The sequence below is a fragment of the Portunus trituberculatus genome, chromosome 35 (genome assembly GCF_017591435.1).
Source record: "Portunus trituberculatus isolate SZX2019 chromosome 35, ASM1759143v1, whole genome shotgun sequence".
In the NCBI taxonomy this organism is placed as follows: Eukaryota; Metazoa; Arthropoda; class Malacostraca; order Decapoda; family Portunidae; genus Portunus; species Portunus trituberculatus.
Window position 1 is genome coordinate 21,095,888 of NC_059289.1, and position 24,473 is coordinate 21,120,360.

Here is a 24,473-nt window from a genome sequence, read left to right on the forward strand (position 1 = left end):
CTGCTGTTGCTGGAGCATCACATTCAGGAAGGATTTAACCACAAAAAAATCACTTTAGTAGCTTTTTTTTAAATCGTAAGGGTGCTTTTGACTCTGCCTCACAAACTAAATTCTCGAGAAACTTGCCTGCCTTGGGCTCTGGTTTACCACTAAATTAGGTTTAGTCCTTCCTAACAAATAGATCTTTCTACCTGGCAATTGGTAACACCTACTCTAGGCCATATCCAATCACTAGGGCTGTTCCTCAAGGTTCTCCACTCAGCCCTCTACTCTTCAGTGTCTTACTTTCTGACTTTTCCTCCTCCCCCGGCACACATGCACTTATCTATGCTGATGACTTTTCCCTCCTTTGTTCTACTTCCACTGTCCAAGAGGCTCAACTTTCACTTCAGTGTGGGCTTGATCTTGTCCACTCTTGGACTGCCCGTTGGGGCCTGACGGTGAGTGCCCAGAAGTCTATCCTTCTGTGCTTCACCAGAAGGTGAATACCCAACATTCCAATGGTCACCATTGACGAACTGTCAATGGTGACCATTGGAATGTTTCAAATTAAAACGCAAATTCCTTGGCCTACTGTTAGATAGCCCCCGCCTAACCTGGGGCTGCTACATACAGTACCTGGTGACCTCATGCCTTAACCCCTTCAATACGGTGACGCCTATGTAGGCGTCATGAAGCCCCAGTAGCATATACGGTGACGCCTACGTAGACGTCATATTTCTTTTCTGAGCTTTCTTCAGTTCAGTTGTCCCGTATAGTGTGTTGGATGCCAACTACACACACCGTATACTGTCCTTGAAATCCTAGTGCTCCTCCCACCATCCTTGTCTCCACCAATCACTAAAGATAAGCTACATGTGTCCCACCCAATGGCATAGACTGTTCCCATCTCTCTCTCTCTCTCTCTCTCTCTCTCTCTCTCTCTCTCTCTCTCTCTCTCTCTCTCTCTCTCTCTCTCTCTCTCTCTCTCTCTCTCTCCCTATCTCCCTTCCCTCCTTCCCCTCTCCTCTCAAAGATAAGTTACATGCTTCCCGCCTTGTAACAAAGATGAAGTTACATCGTCCGCCACACACACACACACACACACACACACACACACACACACACACACACACACACACACACACACACACACACACACACACGGCCCGGTAGCTCAGTGGTTAGAGCGCTGGCTTCACAAGCCAGAGGACCGGGTTCGATTTCGGGGTGGAGATATTTGGGTGTGTCTCCTTTCACGTGTAGCCCTGTTCACCTAGCAGTGAGTAGGTACGGGATGTAAATCGAGAAGTTTTGACCTTGTTGTCCCGGTGTGTGGTGTGTGCCTGGTCTCAGGCCTATCCGAAGATCGGAAATAATGAGCTCTGAGCTCGTTCCGTGAGGGTAACGTCTGGCTGTCTTGTCAGAGACTGCAGCAGATCAAACAGTGAATCACACACACACACACACACACACACACACACACACACACACACACACACACACACACACACACACACACACACACACACACACACACACACACACACACACACACAAACAAATTTTCTCTCTCTCTCTCTCTCTCTCTCTCTCTCTCTCTCTCTCTCTCTCTCTCTCTCTCTCTCTCTCTCTCTCTCTCTCTCTCTCTCCTCTCCTTCCCTCCTCTCCCTCTTCCTCTCGAAAGATAAGCTACATGCGTCCCACTTGTGTCTAAAATATTAGCAAATGTCACACTTTCTCTCTCTCTCTCTCTCTCTCTCTCTCTCTCTCTCTCTCTCTCTCTCTCTCTCTCTCTCTCTCTCTCTCTCTCTCTCTCTCTCCGAAGAGAGAAGCGTCCACTATAGTGACTAAAAAATAGCAGCATAATACACAAAGACGACAAGTATGACAAGCTTGCACGAGTTTCCCGCGCTCGGGCGCAAGGCACTACCACCTGTATATCATACAGGCGGGCTTTTTTAACATCCAGCGCGAAGGGGTTAAAAGGCTAAACTTAATGAAATCCCTGGCTGGTGTCAAGTGGGGTGCGGACAGGCGTATTCTCCTCCATTTTTACTCTACTTATATCTGGAGTTGCTTTGACTACGGATGTGAGATTTATGGAGCGGCCTCATAATCACTTCTCTGTAAATTGGACGTCATACAAAATTGGAAAGTACACGAGACTTACCTATGGTCAGTTGAAGTGTGCTTGTAATTTTGCGAGGCAAATCACCTCTGCTTGAAGGGAGCTTTCACATGAGATATATATGCTATGCTGCACCGCACCATCAGACTTCGAAGCCACGATCACCCACTTGAGAAAACACTATAAACTATGCAAAGCAACACCTGCTCTTGTACACAGAAAGTAAACAGGGGGGGAGAGGAGAGCATGTGAAAGCTCCCCTCAAGCAGAGGTGATTTGTCTCGCAAAATTACAAGCACACTTCAACTGACCAAAGGTAAGTCTCGTGTACTTTCCAATTTTACTTTGGCAAATCAGCCTCTGCTGAGGTGAGCCACCGTATTTTATGGCTTGGAAGATGCACCCTAATATTTGAAAGAAATTTCTAAGAAAAAAAAAGTCAGTCTCATACAAGAACACATTCACCATATACCCGACCACTGAACACAAAAACATCAGAAGCCAGGAGTCTGCAAGACACTATTGTTTCACCACTCATTACAAATTTGCTGGAGCACTCACCACAAATTTAAAACTATGTAAATATAAACACCATAGGTAAATACATATACACAGTGAAACAATCCATCTCTTCTTGTTTTAGTGGCGGGCGACGGCATATTTTGGACCTGTTGTTTACATTACGGAATCACTTGTCCGATCGCCGAAACCGAACACGTCAGTGCTGCAGTTTGTATTTATTTTATTTTGCAGTCGTGCTTCATAGGATTTATCAATGTGAATACAATTCACAAGTGGAGTTTTGACTCTTGCTTGAATGAGTAAGCCACTTGGATGCTCTATCAATAAAGGTATAAAGGCACCTGGCATGAAGTGTGTGTGTTCGTGTGCATGTATGTGTGTGTTGCAATGAGATGAGGGAGCCGCCCGTTTTCTCCACACGCTGAGTAGGTTGCAGGAAGGATTATGGTACTGTAAATACTTGTAACACCTAAGTACTGAGTTTACATAATATAAAAGGCTAAATTAAATGGTACTTAAGCTAACATCATAATGTAATGACTCAACATACAAATCCAGGTTGCTATCTGTCAAGTGTCCAAGCTCACTTGAGGTTGGATGCTGCCTTACAATACAACATTCATCTTGGAAGATGTACTAGTATTTTTCAGGGTATTTTTTAGGAAAAAAAGTGCGTCTTGTAAACTGTAAAATACAGTAACCCATGAGGCTTTAAAGCCAAGTGGGTGACGTGCCAAAAGGACAATGTTGGATGAGGAAAAGAACATCTCCCAGCCAGAACATTCATTGTGTATAGAAACATATACATACAGACATACATATGTAAAACACCCTTTATGATCCATAATATAATATACCCCATTACAAACCATGAACCATATAGGAACATAAAGGCAACAGCCACTTATGCCAAAACTGCATCCTGAAAAGTGTTCCCCACCTCAGTAAGAGGCCTATCATAATAATGAGCAAATGTACTCTCTTGAGACCACCCTGCCGTCGCCATAATGCAGGCAATGGGGACTGCCATCACCTTAGCCTTCAACACAGCTACTGACCTAACACTGCCAGCTGTGAACCTGCTCGTATCCACCCCTGACCTACGAAGCATCATCTTGATCCAGCAGGCAATAGTATCCTTACCAACTGGTTTGTGTGGCCTAATGAAACTAAGCAACAAACTTTCCGCCCCATGCAAAATCCCTTGTCTAAGTACCTCAGTCCTCTCCAGATAATGCCTTAAAGTGGCACAGACACATAAACTAGCATCCTGAGAATAAGCCTTAAATTGAACTTCACACACATTGAAACCCGGCCTGGCTTGCTTAAGAGTACCACGCAATCTCAGAGTAATATAGGACTGAGCAACACTAATGTCAGTAAGAATTAACAAATGCAAAGTCTGCACCCTTGCTGCATGGGTCAGCGCCATCAACATAACAAGCTTAAGGGTAAGGTCCTTAAGGGACAAGTTGTGCAAGGGGGACATAAATTTAAGTTCTGCAAGAACTGGCTGAACATCCCAAGTGGCAGTATACCTGGGCATAGGGGGCCTAAAGTTAACCCATTCGCCCCGGAAGTTAGAAAACACACACCGCTCTCCATCCGGGCGGCCCGCGCGCGCCAAGATTTGAAGCTTTAGTATTGAATAATCAATGTTTTAGCAATAAACTCAATATATTCATCACATACTATATGTCAGGATGTGTAAAAATTTTTGTATGTTACAATACACTTCCCATAACTATGCTAAAAAGGAAAACGATACAAAATTTTACTTTTTATATTTTATTACATTTTTTTCTTTCTTTTTTTTATTACAGTTCGGGAGATTTCTCCCTGAATCTCTTGGGTGGTGGTGCTGTGATGGTGGAGGTGGAGGGCTGTGAGGGAAAGGCAGAGGTGGAGGGGAGTGTGGTGAAGCCGGAAGTGGAGGGCTGTGAGGGAAAGGCGGAGGTGGAGGGGAGTGCGGTGAAGCCGGAGGTGGAGGGCTGTGAGGGAAAGGCGGAGGTGGAGGGGAGTGCTGTGAAGTCGGAGGTGGAGGGCTGTGGCCTGGTGGTGGTGAAGATGGGTAGTGGGGAGTGGTGGTTCCAGGCATAGAGGGTGGTGGCGGACCCTCACCACCCCTACTTCATCCCCACCAGGATCCTCAGACTTGTGGAAAGAGAAAGATAAAATTTAGATTTCATTCAATAAAATAAAGTGTCCATAATATATACAGTACAATATATAATTTGTTTTCATATAATGAATTATATACTTACTAAAATGAAGTACTCCAGCTCCGACACCTGGTATAAGGGCACCTTCACCCTCTTGCCCTCCATGACGAAAGATGAATGGACCATATAGCTTATAGAAATTTGCGCAATATATGGCATTCATGAATTGCCATATATAGTATTTCTGTCTGTATAGATAGCCTAAAGCGTCTTATATCAGATTGAGGCATCTCATTTGCGGTAAACACTGTTATTTATTGTTGAAAAGAGTCCACTAATATATCTAGCATTTGCATGCCAGTATGTGTAGCAAATGGCAACATATACCTGTCATGCAAAATATACATTATTTCAAACGCGAAATAAATTGCGCGAAGAGAGAGAGAGAGAGAGAGAGAGAGAGAGAGAGAGAGAGAGAGAGAGAGAAATTATCACCAGATAGTGGAGGATGGGGGTGAAGAACATGATTCTCTCTCTCTCTCTCTCTCTCTCTCTCTCTCTCTCTCTCTCTCTCTCTCTCTCTCTCCGTCTGTAAGCTGGTGGCTGTGGCTGCTAAAGCTGACGAAACAAAAAATAAACCTTCATGCAAAAACTTATTCTTGTCTGCGATATAATAGTTACTTATATTCATTTTCCTAGATAATATACATATCTAAGAGAACGAATGACTGCTGGTTTTCTTGGGTACACTCATCTAAAACGCTTATGGCCCGCAAGACGTAATAATACGTCCCCGGACTGGAGGTAAGGCTTCTGGACGTATATATACGTCACCGGACTGGCGCACGTAGCCACCATGGCGTATATATACGTCACCGGACTGAAGGGGTTAAAAACCCCTTTCATAAAGCAGGTAACCAAGGGGTGGTTACCAGCTCGGCATCCATCTACCACAATGCCCAGTGAAGAGAGTGCACTCCTTGCAGTGTTGACTGCCTCATAACCCAGGTCCCTGTGGAAAGTGGCAGACAAAAGGTTTATAATGTCTGATAGAGAGAGAGCAAGGGGATTGACATCCCATCTAGAACAAAATTGTGACCACCTTGTGATATGTGGCTTGTATTGCCTGGCTGTACCTGGTTTCCACAAGGCCAGGATGATTTCCGCACCCATCTCAGAAATGCCTCGTGCTCGCAATTGTTGCCCGACAGCAAGCACACCATCAGCCAAGTGTGCTTCATGACCAGGTGCTCCCCCGCGAGATGACGGGTGACTCAATACCCCCTTCCTCAGCATAATAAGATGGGGAGGAGCCACCAGCAGGCAAAGCAGCTGGCCCATCCAGGGTTGTGACATCCACAACGGCAGAACCATCCATGCACGCGCCGCCTCCTCCTTCAACTTCTGCAGGCACCTAGTAATTAAGGCAAATGGAAGGAAGATATAAGATAGCTCAAATTGTGCCCAGTTCAGAGAGAACACATCAAAGTGTGCTGCCCCCTGGTCTAGCCTCCAGGAGCAGTAAAAAGGCACTTGGTTGTTAAGCCTAGATGCAAATAAATGTATAACAGGGGTGCTGAAGACGCCACAAAGCTGCCTGAAAATATGCACATTGAGCTGCCACTCATGCCTATCATTGACAATACGTGATGCGGTGTCCGCTGCCGTGTTCTCCTTTCCAGGTATATGACAGCAGGTGACCCAGGCATCATTAGCTACACACCAGTCCCAGATCTGAATCGCAATGTCATTACACATGGCCGATTTTATACCCCCCATCTCATTTACATAGGTAAGGGCAGTGGTGTTATCACAAAAAACCCACACGTTTCCCTTTTGGTTCAAGATGAAAAGCCTGAAGGGCAAATAAAATAGCCTTAAGTTCCAGAGCATTAATATGCAGGGACTTCTCAACCATTGACCAACTGCCAGATGTAGACCTATGTTGGAGATGGTCACCCAAACCTAGAGTGGAGGCATCCGTATACAAATCAATCTCAGTGCCAGAAGTAAAAATTTTTTGAACCTGTGTAGCAACATTATCAAGCCACCATTGCAGGTCAGCCTTCATAGCATCTGTTATGGGCATCCAGAGCTCAAAGTCTCCAAAGCCTGTCTGTAAAGCTGCAATTTTCTCTTTCTCTAAGTGCCTGTAATGCAACTTGCCAAATTTCACAGCCGGGAAGGCAGCCACCAGTAGACCAATAACCCTAGCTACCTCCCGGATCCTAGCTGAGGACTTTTTTATAAGATCCGTACAAGCAGTCATAACCTTGAGAACCCTGCGTTCAGGTAAAGAAACTGTCATAGAAGTAGTATTAATCACATTTCCTAAGTACTCAATACACCTGGTAGGGACCAACACAGACTTCTTACTGTTAATGCAGAAACCTAACTTCTGCAAAAGAGCAATGGTGTCATTAATGCAAGCAATGCAACCTGCCCTAGACTGATTACACAACAGACTGTCATCTATAAAGCTAGTAATGGTGTAACCCATACCCCTGAGCGCAGCAAACACAGGCTTCATCAACTTAGTAAAAATCCTCGGGCCCTCTGAAAAGCCATTAGGGAGACACGTGAACTGATAGAAAATGCCATCCCACTTAAAGCATAAATACCTCTGCTGCTCTTCCGCAATCCTAACAGAGTAATAGGCATGTTTAAGGTCCACAGAAGCAAGATAATCCCCAGCATTGATCAGTCTAATGACCTGCTCAAAATTCTCCATCTTAAAGTGTTTATAAGGGACATATTTGTTAAGCTCCTTTATGTTTAGAACCATCCTATAACCACCATCCTTCTTTGGTCTGAGGAAAATGGGAGAAATAACCTGTTCTGGTTGTCTTTCTGTAATCACAAGAACCCCAAGGTCTAAAAGGCTGTCTATCTCCTCCTAAATAATAAGTTGCTCCTCTAAATTAAATTTATAGGCACCAAAAAATAAATGCTCAATATCAGATTTCTGAATATCCAGATGACAGTGCTGTACAATGTCCAAAATCACAGGATCATTAGTGATCTTCTTCCACTCCTGCACGTAGTGACAGAGTCTGCCAGCTGAAAATGAGTCACTAACCTCCCTTACTGCTGGGGCCGGTAGAGTCCCTGGCTCTTGGCGTTTTTTGAGTCCGTCTTGACGTGGCAAAGGGTGTCGCTGAGCACCCCTGAAGCCCTGTTGCTGTGCACTGTAGGGCTGGAACCTTGAAGAAAAACTTCTGCGGGCGGACCTCCCCCAGAAACCCCGAGAGCGTCCACCGGCGAACTTCCAGGCCGAGGGAGCCTACTTGTTACTGAACTTGTTCCGCAGCCTCTCTGTCTCCTCAATCTGTCTAGCAGACTGAGAAATATTGTCCCCAAAGAGAAAGCATGACATTGGCACCTTATCAGAACACAGGTGTGAGTATTTCTGATTTATCTCCCGCCTCATAATGAAGCGCCTAGCCAAGTTGGTGCGATAGTTAGCATGGTCCAGCAGGGCTAAGGCACCATTAAGAAGAGTAACCTCCCGTTCTACCACCATGTTACCTTCCTCCTGAGCAAGTTGGTCCAGAGCTAGGAGTGATTTAGTGAGAATAATACCTGCCATCTGTAAGTCACCACTTACATCCTTGAGCCGGTAGTCAGCCTTCTTGGCGTCAGTTTTCAAGGCCCCCAAAATCTGCGGGTTACACTCCACAGGGGCTAGGGCAGGATAGTTGCCGGGGCGTCTGGTAACCACATCCTCGGAGATGGCTTTATAGTCGTCTTCCTGCATGCCTTTTTCAAACATGAAATTCACCATGCTCACCACCTGTTGGTCAATGTCCTCTGAAACACTGTCAGGAGGCCCCAGAGCCTTAGCACTTTGTAGCAACACACTACCCCGTGGGGGATTTGGCTGTAACTCACCATCCTCACCACTGGAAGAATGAAAACCAGAAAAGTTAGGAGTGACAATACGTGAATCAACAGAGCCCCGTCCTGGCGACAGACGCAACCCTGAGTGCGTTGGGCCCTGCGAAAAGCCGGGCTGAGTGTCCACATCAGGCCGGGGGACAGACGGGGTACTGGCGCGCAATTTCACCACCTCACCTCTCAACACCGCCACTTCATCCAATACATGGTGCAAGGAAGGCTCAGACACCTTCGCCGTAGTAGGAGAGGAGTGTGAACAGGCAGTGACAATGGGCCGAATCTGCTTGTTTACGTGTGACGTGACCACTGAGCGCCGACGAGCGTTGCGCCGGCGATGTTGATGCTCCCCGGAGCTGCTGGTGCCACTTCCACGATGTGAAGCTTCCCCAGGACTCTCCCTCGAAGGACTGCTGTCACTCTGCCTCTCCTCATCACGATGAGAAGCCTCAGGAAGAGGGGCAGGCTGGTCATCAGAGCTGGACATTACTGCCGCCCTGCACAAAAATGGAAACTTAGTGCCCCAAACACAGCAAAGGCAGTATCATGGTAGGCCCAACCCATACCATATCATATGGCAGGCCCATGCCCATACCATAGTCCGGTGGCAGGCGTAACCCATACCACATATCCAGCCTGCAGAAATACCTGGGGAACAGGTGACGTAGCAAAAGCCGGCAAAGCGAGCCGAGCGAATGGAGGAACGTCCGACTGGTGCTGCAACGCACAAGCAACTGACAGTGCGGTGCGGCATAGCATATCTCATGGGTTAGCTCACCTCAGCAGAGGCTGATTTGCCGAAGTAAAATTCAGCCCTTCGTATTGCACTGGGAGCACTTAAATCCTTCCCAATCTGTGCCCTTCAGGTTGTTATTCGATGACTCGATATCGATATCGGTTTTTTGGCTCTTCCATTGCTATTTTTTCACTGAATTCAATAATATTTATACACAAGGTGTACGTTTATGGTGTACGTCTTCAGTGTTAATTTGGTACAGAAATGTGGCGTAGTTTTTTTGCAATAAATATTTTTTCGGCGATAAGAAAATAATTCAAAATACCATTATAAAATCAAAACTAATAACAGTGTGGCAATTTCCTCTTAACCACATATAATATACATAACAACAAATAAATGTAAGCATCGGCATACACATAACCTGTTATAAAAATTTCATTACACGCCAAATTGTTACCTTTTTTTTTCATCAAAAATTTAAGTTTATAAGCCTGTTGTAAATTTTTTTTGAGTGAGTTCATGCATTATTATGCTTGCATTTGTTAAGATGAGGTTGTTGATCATTTTGCTGCAAAAATTTTTGAAATTGACCAATTACTGAAAAAGTTATTCAACAGTATATGCTGAAAAACTGAAAGTCGAGAAAAAACGCATTTTTCTGTGAACATCTTCAAAACCCCCCCCCACATAACTCACTCCAATATGTACCAAACTCAGATATGTACTTATATAATCCCTTGACAACTGCTTGGAGGCTGGTAGTGGCTGTTTAGATAGTTTCAGGCCATGTTACATCATGGGAATGTCGTCTATATAGCCTCTCTGAATGGTGAGCTCTCACTTGCCTGTCAGCCTTACAGGCTCCTGGTCCCCTGTTATTATCATATTAGAATATATAACATATCACTGATAGGTTATATATATCTAGTATGAAAATAACATATTCTATGGGTATCGGTGGAGCCAACCCACCTCATTGTTGCCAGGTGTTTTTAGGAGGCATTCAGAAGTTACCAGGTTAGTAATCAGATCCAGGTGTCATCTTTGCTTTCTTTGTCTTCTTTCCTTTTACTGGAGTTAATTTTCTTTTATCCATCCTCTGTTTGGATAACTCACCCTTTAGGGTTGTTGGTAGGCCGAGTTCTTGCAAAAATTTGTTGGCTACATATCCAAAATTGTGATCAATTATGGTGAGCTGGGTGACAAATACGATCCTTTTGAGGCCAGCAAACTTTGACTTGTTTTGGTGGTGCCAAAGTTTTGAATGCAAGCTTTCATTCCTATTTTGAGTTTCTCCTTGCAGGCACCTTCCAAGGAGGGCAGGAGAGGATAATTCATGGAAAATATCCCTCACTCTATTTTCATATTTTTTCTCAAGTCTGAGATAATTTTTCATTTTGTTATGAGGAGGGAGGGGCTTGCCTTCATCCAGTGCTTTCTTGTATATACACCATGCAGGGTCACACCAAAGATGGTGAGGATTGTCATCAGTGGAGATGGCATGCCAAAACCCTGACATGATCTTGAGTTTCATATTTCTGGCATCAGTGCCAACACTATCTCTCACTGCTTTTCCATAATATCTTTGGAAAGCGTTTATTTGTTTATCAGTGAGCTGATGTCTGCCACCAACTAAGCTTTTTCTTATAGTTTTTCCAGATTTTGTGACTTTCTCTTCTTTCAGCTCATCTTTCAACTTTCTAAGCCTTGTTCCCATTCGCTTTTGGACGTGATTCACACACTCCTCCTTTACCACAGTATGGTTAGTATATGGTCCAGTTCCATTATTCATGTTGCATACAGCCTTGAATGAACTGGAGTCTCCATCACTCAGGAATGTGACGTATCTATATCCATTAGCCTCACTTCTTTGCCACATCCTGACAGCTCCTTCAGGCTCCATGGCACCTGACAGTCCTTTAAAATTCCTCTGGCACTTCTCTGAGTGAACTGTCTGATACCATTCATCAAAAAGAGCTTTTTCTTTCTTCTTTCCCATGATTGCACATGCTCTACAAAAATTACTTAGCACTTCATAATCCAAAACCATTCCTGAATAAATATCCATCACAAAAGCAGCACCAACTAAACTTCTGTGACCTCTGGTGAGCCAGGTGCCATCAAAACTTACATCTGCATTCAGTTTTCCATCATCGTCTCTTGTTTTCCCTTGCTTTTCGTATGCTTTGTCCATACACAAACTTGTCAGCCTCTTGCATTTTTCATAAAATGTGTTAATTTCCTTATAAATGTACTGAGCATGTTTGAAGAAGGTATAGGAGGTACATTCCTTCACACCCATAGCTGCCGACAGGCGTGACAATCCAGCACTCCCATATCCTTCAGCGAGTGAATGGTAAATGTGAATCACATTTCCTTCGGTTAGGTCACTGTTCTTGCATTTCTTGGGTTCTGAATGGTGAACAACACTGTCACATTAGTCACACCGAAGATTTATAGTACAATCAAACAAATAACTTGTCACTTTTGCGGTGATTCCGTTGCCACATTCACATTTCACCAAATTGAGAATTGTTTGCAGTCTTAGTAATTATATCACTAACAAGGCACTATCCTCACTAGTTTGGTGAACTTCACTCTCCTCTGGTGGCAGGAGACTATGCCTGTAGCTTGCAGCAGACACGTGAGGGTCGGGAGGGGCAGGGGTGGTGGCGGCGGAGGTGGAAGCCTCGCCAGTACTACCACCACGTGTCTCAGGCCCCTCACTTTCTTCTCTTTTCCACCTTTTCAAGGCTCTCTGGCGGGCTGCTTCAACCTGAGCCTTTCTTTTACCACTTACACGTGGCATTGTCACAATTTGGAAACCCAACACGTGTAAAATACGATCAACAGGTAGGCTGCACGCACGCGCACTCCCTAAGGCTGTATCGATTGGTACTGAGGGAGTAGCGTCTTCCTCACCCTCACTGCCTGATCCTAAACTATCGTACAAGTACATCACGCAAAAAAGAAAAAAAAACCAGCTCAAAAAAGGAAATAAATACAAGCAAAACAAAGACTAGAAGAAAAAGGGGGCGTGTGCGCGCTTGGGTATTTAAAGGGCCGGCCCTTTAAACCCGCCATTATCAGGTAAGCAGCGCGTTATGCGCCCGGGCAACTTTGGCCATGGCTTCCCTCTCCAGAGACGAACCCAAGTACCAAGTTTCCAATTTTTCAATTTTTTTGACCAAATTAATGAATTACCACCTTTAGGCAGAGACTTCCCTCCCCTCCCTGTCACACAGACACTCCACCTTCCTTGTTCGGAGCTACACCAAACTTGCCTCCTCCCTTAGGTGTCATGTCCTCCACTCCCTCCTTCGGCATGGCAGGGAGCCACTTCATGGCCCCTTGCCATATCAAGCACACACACCCTTTGTAGACAGAGCCCTCTCCTTTGCAATTCTCCGAGCGACTCCCCATTTTCTCATCCTCGAAAAAACTTCTCCTCTGGGCCCTTGGTACCCTCTCTCTTCCTCAGTCTCTCTGTCCCTTCACACATCCACACAATGGTCCAAAGCTGGCTGCCAAGTGCAGGGCAGGACCCTATTCACCTCCCTCCTCCACTCACGGTACCACACCCACTTCCATATCTACACTGACGGCTCCTGCCTCACTAGCCCTCCATCCGTCGGTGCAGCCATTTACATCCCCTCCAGGTCCCTTGCCACTGCCTGGCGGTTACTGGCCACTGCCTCCATCACCACAGCGGAACTGTTCGCCATCAAAGAGGGCCTTCAATTTGCCACCACCCTTGCTGCCCCTTGCAAAATAGCCCTCTTTTCAGACTCTCTCTCTGCCCTCCAAATCATAAATTCCCACCGCCCACACTCCCACCACAACCTCACCCTTATCATTCATCACCTCATCCTCCACCTGACCTCCCTGGGACACACCATCCATCTTCAGTGGGTGCCGTCCCATGTCAGTGTCATGGGAAACATGGTGGCTGACAGGGCAGCAGCAGAGGCACACACCCATCCCTCCCCTATTGACTTAGCTACTGACCAGACAGACTTCCTAACTGACCTCAAGACAGCCTGCAGGAGACACTGGTATACAACATTGACTGACGCTTTACAGCACACCTCAGTGGGACAAATTAGATAGGACACAAGACACCACTGGTGGACCTACTCCCCCAACCGGACACTGGACACAGCAGTCACCAGACTGAGGATTGGCCACACCCGCCTCAATCCCCACCTGCACAGGCTGGGCATGACCGACTCTCCCCACTGCTCCTGGTGACCTACCTAGCCTGACACCCGAGAACACCTGCTCCTGCACTGCCCTCGTCACCACTCACACCGTGTGGCCCTCCTCCATTCACTGTCTGCTATTCACCCACACAGGCCAACACTGACTAACCTCCTGTGTGGCTGCAAAAATACCACTCAGGCTTTCAAGACCCTCAACCTCACCAGGATCTTCTTACAGAAAACAAATCAACTCCACCGCATATAGCCGGAAAACCTCACCACCGCATAGGCACTAGAGGTTGTGACACAGCCTGCACGGCCCCAACAAACCCCCAAGAAGAAGAACAATAATATGCAGTAGACCATTGCAAATTAAGTTAGTGTCAGTCACTATATTAACATTCTATTTGATGGTAGATAATAATAACTGGGGGTTCGAGTAGATAGGTGGTCTTATAACTCAGAGGTTTCTTACCAAGATAAATGGTTGAGAATCTGGTCGAGTTACTGTCTTAGCTGTTAAGACATTAAATCTAACCTCCTTGCATTAATTAAGCCCATCACAACGCCGAAATATGTACAGGCAACCCCCGCTTAACGAAGGGGTTACGTTCCTAAAAAACCCTTCGTTAAGCGAATTTCCATTAAGCGAACCAATTATAACAAGTTTAACCCCTGACTTGAGCTTCCATTGAGAGTAAACAAAGCAAGAGTGCATCATAGTACAGTGAAAGATTTAATGAAAGTAAAAATTATGAAGTTAAACATTTAAGCAGTTTAATTTAAGACTAAGTCATTATAATGTACACTAATGTATGTATGTAAGTAACTTTATAATGTTGGTGATCTTAAATTTATGAAGGGAGGGAGAGTGGAGTGGGAAATACGCTAGCTGGCAACCTGTGGAATGTAAACAAAGGGTGCATCATTGTACCATATACAAAACTTATGTACCACATTTCCACAAGGCTTTCCATTTTATCCATTGCAGAGTCACGAGTTCAGGTGGTTCTTTTAGCCTGCAAGGAAGATATGATCTCACCAGCCTTCTTAATAGAGTCTGCTGACTTGAAAATGGTAGACAGTAGATGGAGTCAAGCCATGGTGGAAAGCAATGCTATTAGTTTTCTCGCCTCGTGTCTGTGAATAATATCCAGCTTCACTTCGAGAGTAAGAGACTTCCTGGTCTTCTTAGCAACGCTAGGCGACATTGCAGGTGGCATGTAGACCGAGGGAAGACGAGCTGCTGCTGATGCTGTTATTGTTTTGAACTTGGGGGAGTGAGTGGTGCGTGTTTTGTCCATGAAAGGCACTGGTGTATTAAAAAACCTGTTGGCTTGTGTGATACGGTGGGGCTTTCAAACTTGGAAAAAATTACCTGGTTAAAATTTCATTAAAGCGAGTTTGGTGTTCGTTAAATGAGCAGATGGCAGTAAAAGAAACCTTCGTTGTAGCGAAATTTCGTTGTGTGAACCTTATTTAAGAGGGGTTTGCCTGTAGTTGTAAACAATTGCGAGGTATCTCGCAAAGGCAACCCAGTCAAACCAATCAAAGCATGACCATTGTTTATGCTATTTTGTATATATTCCTTCTAGAATATCTGGTTCTGGTAGACTGCACTTGCTGCCTCACAAATGTCAAGTTAGTCTGAATACTAAATTATTCACTCAGGTTATCTGGCACCACCTCAGAGTCAGTAATGTCCTCCTTGTTGATGGTGATTCAGGGGCACTTTCCTCTGGACCTAAATAAAGTTTCCTCATCTATCTGTACATATATGTACTTGCTACAGTAAGATAACATAGAAAAATAGTTGATCTCTCATAAACTAACAATTGATGTCAAAATTTTACATATCTTATAAGATATTACAAAAAAAAAAAAATGAAATAGTTGTGATATGAAACTTGTGATTACTAATTTCAAAATCATGGCTTACAGATTAGTCAACTTGTGATTGCCTGTTATTTCATATGTGCAGTATTGGATTTTTTTTTTTTTTTTTTTTTTTTAACATTTTCGCTAACCTTGTTCTGTACTACTGTAATATGTTTTTCAGTGCAAGACAATGGGAGAGCCCACTTGAATTTGTCCACCATCAGGAGCAAATTTTGCTATGGATAACCAGGAGGGAGCACCTGTAATAAGTAGGGCCCTCACCAGGGATCAAATCTGTCATAATAATTATGGTAACATACTTATATTGCTTTTCAGGATATAAATGTATAGTCATCAAAGTTCATAATTTTTGGTTGGCCATGACCATCCTGGCATAATTTTCTAACCTTCACTTAACAATATTTTGGTTCTTTCACTTTTCCAGTTGGCTCTGTAAAATAAAAAAAGAAGTCATGTTGAGAAAAGCTCAGCATTTATGGTCACGGTTGTTTGGCCGTTATCTATGGATAACTAACACTGTGACTTCTGGTGGTATGTTGGCCATTGGTGATGCCATTCAGCAGCAGCTAGAGCATGCCAGGGGTGTGGGCACCAAACATAATTATGATGTTGAAAGGACCGGCAGATTATTTCTGGTCGGGGTGAGTCAGGGACCCCCACACCATGTCTTCTACATCTGGCTTGACAAAGTGAGAAATGTAATATAATGTAGCTTGACAATAGTAGTTAGTGGAAGATATAAATCATAATTATCTCTGATTACTTTGCAGTGCTATTTAGGGGAGAGGTCATTATAAAACATGATCAACTTTGAATGATTATTTTTCTCTGCAATTTTTGGTCATAGCTATTATTGATTTAGATTTTCCTAGTAATTATGTTCCTTGATATTCAGGTGCTGCCGCAAAAGACTGGGAAAGTGATTTTAAAAAAAATCATGGCAGACCAGTTTCTTGCTGCACCTTTCTTTGCAGTGACCTTCTTCCTTGTAGCTGGACTGCTTGAAGGACACTCATTTGCTGAATCCTGGAAGGAATTTAAGAAGAAATTTCCTGCAGTTTATGCTGTAAGAGTGATACAAAACGATAAGCATGTTAAAGTCTGTTGGTCTGATGAGCAGGGAAATCTTTTTGGATGAGAAAGCATTGAGTAAAGTGTGTTGCAGGTGTTGAAAATCAACAAAATCACTAAAAATCTCTGAAAATAAAAATTACACCTTTGACAGTGGTGCGTGTGGTGGCTGCTATGACCTTTTGCCAACGATTCACAACATTGATTTGTTTCATATAATAAGCTTTGTTTTTCTTTTTTTTCCTCATTTTTGTGTATAATTAGGTTAAGGTCAAGTTAGATTACAGGTCACTACATGTCTCACAAAAGAATCATAAGCTGCATGAGACAGTTGTTGGTTGGGTGAAACTGAAAATGACCATATGTTCTAAAGTCCCATATACATTAGGAGCAAGCATGTATGTGCTGTTGTACATAGTGTTGAAATTGTCAGTTTTATACATTATGTAGCAACATTTTTCATAAGGTTGGACAGTGTTGGGTGGATCGCTCTTGCTCCAACAGCTTAGCAAATGAAATATGCATGGACCAAGAATGTCAGCCCTGCACTTCATAGAAATTCTGAAGGAACATCCTTGCATGTGGAATATAAAATGCAAGGAATACAAAATGAAAGGACATAGAAAATAAAAGTTAAGAATCAATCAAAACAATTGATTGTTCTGGGCAACACACGTTTCCCCAATCAATGTCAAATGATAACTGATGCTGTTTGACACATGTAGCAGCTCTTTTCTCTAGTGTGTATGATTGCTACTTGCTGCAATGGCACTCAATCTTCACCACCCTGCAACATAGAGCATAGTACAAGACCTTATGCAGACATTATATTCGCATGCAAACTTCCAAACCTAGACACATTCTCTAACCTCTTAAAAATATTTCTTAACAGACTTCAATAATTTTTGCACCACAAATAGATTTAATATAGCTCCTGACAAGCACTTTTCTCACAAATGATTAACACTAATACCAGTACATTCCACCACTCACAATAAAAAATATGATTCCTCACATGTATGCAACTAAAATCTTGAGTATAACGTACAATACTTCCATGTCATTTAAACAACTGATTTATTTATAGAAATTCATTACTGTATTATGATGTCTCTTATTATCGACTCAGTAGGGTAGGGGAGTGTTGCTAGCAGTGTCTACTTCCACCCCTCGCCACTAGGGTGCATGTGATGCTTGGTTTGTGTTTACACAGAGACCTAATTTTGGTAATAAATTTTTTTCACCTCATCTTTAAAGAATATTGGACTATCAGGAATTTTGGATTATTGGTGTTTGAATCAATGAACTTTTACTGTATATGAGTTCAGTGAATATTTTGTTGAGATTTCTATGTAGCCAGAAGAGGAGTTATTGTTAATATAATCCTTTAAATTTGATTTCCTTAGTTTGACTGGTTTCTCTGGCCACCATCGCAGGCCATCAACTTTTACTTGGTGCCAGCTCCCTACAGAGTGCTCTACATAAATGTTGTTACAGTGATCTGGGATGTCTTTCTCTCTTATATGAAGCACAAGGTACTTAAATAACACAGCCAGTGTTTTCTTTTGTATTTTTGTCTGAAACATTGTTGTAAAATATGAGCTATTTTAAATCTACATTTCTCTTTTAATCTGATTGTTTTAACTATTTTTTTTATCTTTCTTCTAGGACCAGGTGGGAAAAATCATGAAAGATGAATTTTGACACAACAGTCAATTATAAAATCGTGATGGAAATATGATGATTATACTCAGTGGAGGCAAATATTTTATAGATATTCATATTCACTTTAATTTTAGTACATATCGAATATGTTGTCAAACGGAGAGCATTTAAGTTATTTGAAAAATGTGTGCACTGAAGGTGATGTAGATACTTTATATTTTTTAGTACTACATAATACTAATTACATTTTATAAAGATGCTTCTTAAAACAAACCTGTAAATATTATTTCCAATAATGCATGAAATCAAGAAGTTTGTGATATTCAGGGGGGGAGAAGAGTTTGGAAAACAATTAATACAAGAAATGTTTGTGTACACTCCTCTCCTAAATTTCATGCTTGCTTGGTTCCTTAGTTATAGTGGATTACAAAATTCAGGATATTGAAAACACTGAAAAATTCATACCTTTAAATTGATGGTTATATAATTTTTTGTGAATAATGCTTTTGTAAAGACAAAAGCATGGACAATACTTTATTGAGAAGGAGAAAAGGTGAAAAGAAATTATAAGAATATTAACATTTCATGTGGAGCTTCAACCTCTAGTGTAGTGTTCAGTGATATTGCTCACAGAGATATGTACATGAAGAATAAACAGTATTAGGTATATCTAACTGTGAAAGAAAACAACAGTGTGTTGATCATGCAAAAAACATTGTGTAATGTGGCATTGGAATGGAAGTGGGAGATGAGTAGATTTGTCAGATGTTGATCATTATTGGTACATATGCAATTTATGTATGTACCAGTGATAATCAATGTATGACAACTGTACCTATGTTTTATTTCATGTTACCTGTCAATGCCATATTACATGATGCTTTTTTTATAATCAACACTTTTGTTTTCTTTCATGGTTATATCTAGCTGTCATTATTTATTTTTCATGTATTTCAAATAACAATGTCACTAAACACTGTACCAGAGGTTGGAGTCCCACATTTACAAGCAGTGCACCAGACAAATGACATTCCAAGCAGTGACCCAAGCCAGACCCAAGTAAATTATGACAACACAGAATTTCTTTTGTAATTTTAATGCTAAGAAAACTATTGTGGAATGTTGGCTTTTGTTAATATTGCTACTGTGAATCATATGTGAAGTAAGGTTTTCCCATTGGTCAAGGCAGAAATGAGAGGTGGTGAACTCAGTATAATACATGAGAGACAGTGTAGCAGCAGCTGTTGACTCACTGCATTAAGTGGGCAAAATGTTATGTGGTTATTATTACACAGTCAGTGCTACAGGTGTGGAAAATATTATTGGAGTTTTCAAGCAACATGTGTGACGCCAACAGTAAGTAAACACAACCAATACTTGTCAAAGCAATGCAAAACTTGTGGTGATAATATGAATAACTGAGGATGGTAAGAATTTAGGACAAATTAGGCACCAAACTTTAGGATCACAAAACTAAGGTTGTGCAAAACCCGAGAGTGTACTTAGGAGAGATTAGAAATTAAAAACATTTCTTTTCATTGTATCTACAGATTGACTTATGAAGAAAGCCACATGAAAGATCATATCTTTCTAAGCCAGAAATATTACATAACCAAATGTTTTCATTAACATCATTTAGAAGTTATGTACAGGATATTGGAATATGAATGAGGATTGTGGATAATGCAGAAATAGTGGGTATTGCTATCTTGACACTGTTACTTTTTATTAGCTTTTAGGTATTTAATATCTCCAGGATGATAACATGATTTCATATGTAGGTTTTCAGAAATAAAGTAAGATGTAATTCAAGAAGACACAGTATCAATTTAGTAATTAGTAAGTAAGACATAACAAACTCCAAATGACAACAGCATTCAGCTGGATAATGCAAGACATTACTGTGTAGAGCTGTAGGCATTTTGATTCACATACAGTTAAGATACAGACTCAATATTCAAACTTAATTAGTTCCAAATGGCTGTTCAAGTATCAAAAAGTTTGACTATTGATATCTATAAATCAGGTAATTTGTTCCAACCTTTACAAAACCTTAAGTTTACAAAAATTTCAATGTAGATTTTTTATGGATTTTATTTGTACTTACTGTAAGTGAAGACTGATGATGGTTAATGTAGGGAGAGGAGGGTAGGGAGGAGGAGGTTATTCGTCAGAGGATGAGCCACCATCTATGAAAATGTCTGGTAACTTGTTTCCTGGAGGGATTCCTGTAAATCCACTAGTGGAGGGGGGTGTGGCTCACTAACGCTTGCACTCTCGCTAGGTTTCTTATTTTCACCACTAATGGGTCTCTGGTAACATTGTAAGTTTCTAAATGAAAAACCACAGACAACGCAGGAGAATGTTGTTGCTCTCATGACTGGTGGAATAACAGGCGGCAGCGGGGAGGGAGAGGCTAGGAGCCTTTGTTTCAAGTAACAGATATTTTTTTGAGTACTAAGTCAAACTTGCATTTAAGTACTGAAAAGTTTGGCTTTAAAGATGTCTAAGTATTGAGTCTCCACTGTATTATGTATTAGGAAAGATGCACACATATGGTTAACAAAATGGTATTTTAGAAATTGAATTATGACATTATCATCTCAGATGAATGGAAAAGTATCTGTGTGAAAATTGTCTACACCCACTTCTAGAATTTGTGCTATCTGAGTTTTGTGATCCTAGAGTTTGGCATTTAATCCTAAATTCTTACTGAGTTTCATGTATGATTATTGCCACGAATTTCTCTCTGCTTTGATGAATATCAATTGTGTCTATCTACTGTCGACATCACATATGCTGCCTCAAGATTCATACCCACTGATGGGTAACATTTTGGCCACCTAAAACAGTGTGTCCATAACTATTGTTACACTATCTCTCATGCATTGCTCTGAGTTCACTGCCACTTATTACTAACATCCCACCATTAAGTCTATAGCTATCCTGATAAAAAAAAATTATGAAAGAAAATCTGCACAGTGGAGACTCAATACTCAAACATAATTCTAGTACCAAGTATAAAAAGGTTTGACTACTGATACATATAAACCAGGTAATTTGTTTTATTTTTAGCAAAACCTTAATTTTACAAAAATTTCAATGTAAGTTTCCTTTACAATTTTTGTTTGTACTTACTGTAAGTGAAGGCTGGTGATGGATAATGTAGAAGAGGAGGGGAGAAAGGTTGCGAAAGGCTGGTGATGGATAATGTAGAAGAGGAGGGGAGAAAGGTAGGGAGGAAGAGGATGTTAAAGAGGACAAGTCACCATCCATGAAAACATCTGGTAACTTGTCTCCTGGTGAGATTCCTGTGAACCCACTAGTGGAGGGCTGTGGCTCACTAACACTTGCAGTCTCACTAGATTCCTTATTTTCACCACTAATAAAACTCATTGGTGCCATTGTAAGTTTCTAAATGAAAAGTACAGACAGAATACAGGAGAATGCTGTTGTTCTCACAACTGTGGCTGGACAACTGGCAGCAGCTGGGAGGGAGAGGCCAGGAGCCTTTGTTTACAATGGTACAACCACATATGGGGACATTTGAGTACCAAGTCCAACTTTTGTGTTCGAGTATCAAAAAGTTCGACTTCAAAGATGTTCAAGTATTGAGTCTTCATGATTTACTTGGGTTTGGCTGGTACTGGTAATGCTGCTTTGAATTTTACCTCATCTGTCTGATGTACTGCTCATGAGTGATGGAGAGTTTTGATTTCTGGTGCAGTGTTCAGTGGCATTGCTAACTGAAATATATGAAAAGTAAACAAGAAGTCCATCTAAATGTTAAAAAAAAAAGTGTTGACTGTACAAAAAGCATCATGTAATTTGGCACATAGCTTTATAAAAATGCAATATGAATAAATAACACTATCAGTGATGAACAATAATGATGATGATAATATTAATGATAATAATAACTGATCAAAATGCCATTAATTTACGTAGTTACCCAAATCCCTCAAATCCCCCATTCTCACACAATGTTAAGGGGAATTTAAAGAAATTGACCGTAACTCCTATAAAGATATACAAATCCAACACTATGTACAATTATAAGTACAGTTGCCAGGCATTGAATTATCATCGGTAAATATGTATGTACAGTATGTATGATAATTAATTTCGGGCAACTCTACTTACTGATACATGTATAGTGTTGGATTTGTATAGGAATTAAGCTCAATTTCTTTAGATTCACCTTAACACAGTGTGAGAAGGGGGATTTGGGTTACTGGATAAATGGGTTAATTAATAGCCTTTGATCGATTATTATTATCGTTGTTATTATTATTATCATTATTGTAATTTTTGTCCCTGATATTTTCATTAATTTATATTGCATTTTTATAAAGTTCCATGTCACTCAGTTCACGTCATTGAAGTGACATCAGTTGTCTGCTATCTCTTTGTTAATAAATGAGTTGACCTTGAGGTGTTGTTGCTATTACATGTCCCCCTCCTGCTCTTCACCTCCCATCTTTTTAGCAGTGCCAGGGTTGGCCCAACTACACTTTGGGTAATTGGGACTTAACAAGTGGTACCCAGACCTGGGAGAAAGAACAGCAAGCAAAATAGCTTCCCAGTCTGGCAAAATGACAGACAAGGACTACAAAAAAGCTGGAATGAAAGAGGTTGGCAACGAAGGGATAGGTCATCTGCAATGCTACATACAATCTTGTGAACGCTGTGTGCACAGTCTGCGGTAAGTAAGATGGAGCTTGAGGATGTCATATGGGAGTTTGATCAGTGCCTTCGTGCCTCAGACAATGCTCAAACAGCTGTTGAGATGGAGAACAGCAACCTTGACAAGCTGGAGGAGGAAAGAGAAGCTGCTGACTTATTTTGCTGCCAAGCAAGGATTCCCAGAGTATAGGCAGCACAGCGGTTGGCTGAGTTGTTAGAGTAAAACAAGCCAGTGGGTGAGGTAACACAGTACAATTGCATCTGTTGAATCAGTGATGCTTTTGTGGCAGTCCTAGGAGCAATTCAGAGTATTATTGGATGAGTCTAATATACCAGCAGTGAGCAAATCTTCACTCTTCACAAGATGGTGTGGCTAAGAGGACATAGCAAGTTTTGACTCTTACCAATGTAGACTTTCCCATCATCTATTGTACATTAGAGAAACGGGTTGGAAAATCTTTGTTTAATTTTTGCCAACATACAGGTGCTGTTGAACATTATCCTGCCTCTTAAATCTTTTCGTTCCTGCCTCTTAAATCTTTTCGTTCTAAGTATATTGCCTTACTGTGGACACTTAAAAACTAACTTAACTTGCATGTCCACAATTTGGAAGCCTTGGGAGTAAAAGGTGATCAGTATGGTATTGTGCTAACTCCTGTTATTTTGTCTCATTTGCCACATGATATTCACAGAGTGGTCTAAGGGAGGATTCATCCAACGAGGAAAACTTAGTAAGGCTTGTGGTGGCTTTTGGTGTCTCAAAAGAAGTGTCCCATTTGTCTTTGTACTTGCAACCTCTTCAACTGCTGGTATGAGCAGATGTGGGTTTTGTGTTAAGCCTCATTTAATTAAAACTTGTGCAAGTGTGGTTAAACTTATTCACACTCTCAGCATAAAATACCTTAGTCCAATGGGAAGAAATGATCATGTGACATAAGAGCTAGAAATGCAGGATAATACAGAGATGAATAAAAAAAAAGACATTAAATTATGCAAGAGCAGATTTTGAAAACTTAAAGAAATTTTTGCTGATATTGAATGGAGAAATATGTACGGAAGGACAATACAAGGAATATATGAAATATTCTTACAGAAATATAACAAAGGAGTAAAGAAATACTTACCTATTTATAGTTAAGAAAAGTATGCCTGCTTGGTACAATGCTAGATGCACAGAAGCTAAAAAGGCAATAAATAAAGCTTGGAAGAAACTCATTAAACAAATGACAAAAACAGAGAGGAGTATAAGGATGCAAGAAATTAATATATTAGAGTAAGGAGAGATGAAAGAAAGAAACTTTGAGAAAGATGAGATGCAAGAAAGCAAAAATGAATCTAAGCTTTTCTAGAAATTTATAATTGTTAAGGTGAAGAATAAAGATATAATAGAAGAAATAATTAAAGGAGGGAAGACATACCAAACAGGAAATAGTGAATGAGAGCTTCAAAACTGTTCACTGTAGAAGAGGACTTTACAGAACCAAATAAGACATTGAATTGCTGAGGATTGCAGAATATTGTAG

At 41.6% G+C, this 24,473-nt stretch overlaps 4 protein-coding genes across 12 annotated transcripts in view; 2 read left to right on the forward strand and 2 right to left on the reverse strand.

Moving 5' to 3' along the window:
* Positions 1–22,698, forward strand: part of LOC123513347 (mpv17-like protein 2) — a 34,987-nt gene extending 12,289 nt beyond the window's left edge. For 5 of the 9 annotated variants that reach the window (XM_045270482.1, XM_045270486.1, XM_045270484.1 and 2 more), the window contains 4 exons: positions 15,953–16,217; positions 16,424–16,594; positions 18,006–18,134; positions 18,268–22,698. In XM_045270482.1, coding sequence (XP_045126417.1) covers positions 15,981–16,217; positions 16,424–16,594; positions 18,006–18,134; positions 18,268–18,303 — 573 coding nt within the window. In that variant the 5' untranslated portion in view covers positions 15,953–15,980 and the 3' untranslated portion in view covers positions 18,304–22,698. Of the gene's footprint in view, positions 1–15,688; positions 15,819–15,952; positions 16,218–16,423; positions 16,595–18,005; positions 18,135–18,267 lie in introns of all 9 variants that reach the window. The other 4 variants (XM_045270490.1, XM_045270491.1, XM_045270483.1 and 1 more) reach the window with 3 other exon arrangements.
* Positions 384–5,199, reverse strand: LOC123513277. The gene is made up of 4 exons (XM_045270348.1): positions 4,897–5,199; positions 4,454–4,786; positions 3,849–4,145; positions 384–518 (listed from the first exon to the last, which is right to left on the reverse strand). The coding sequence occupies exons 1-4, from the start codon at positions 5,011–5,013 to the stop codon at positions 384–386; spliced, it is 882 nt and encodes a 293-aa protein (XP_045126283.1). The 5' UTR covers positions 5,014–5,199.
* Positions 6,605–7,579, reverse strand: LOC123513278. Its single transcript, XM_045270349.1, has one exon. The coding sequence runs from the start codon at positions 7,577–7,579 to the stop codon at positions 6,605–6,607; it is 975 nt and encodes a 324-aa protein (XP_045126284.1).
* LOC123513280 lies at positions 11,435–13,859 on the forward strand. The gene is made up of 3 exons (XM_045270350.1): positions 11,435–11,532; positions 12,011–12,071; positions 12,641–13,859. Exons 1-3 carry the CDS (start codon positions 11,435–11,437, stop codon positions 13,535–13,537), a joined length of 1,056 nt encoding a protein of 351 aa, XP_045126285.1. The 3' UTR covers positions 13,538–13,859.
* Positions 22,699–24,473: the final 1,775 nt, after the last annotated feature.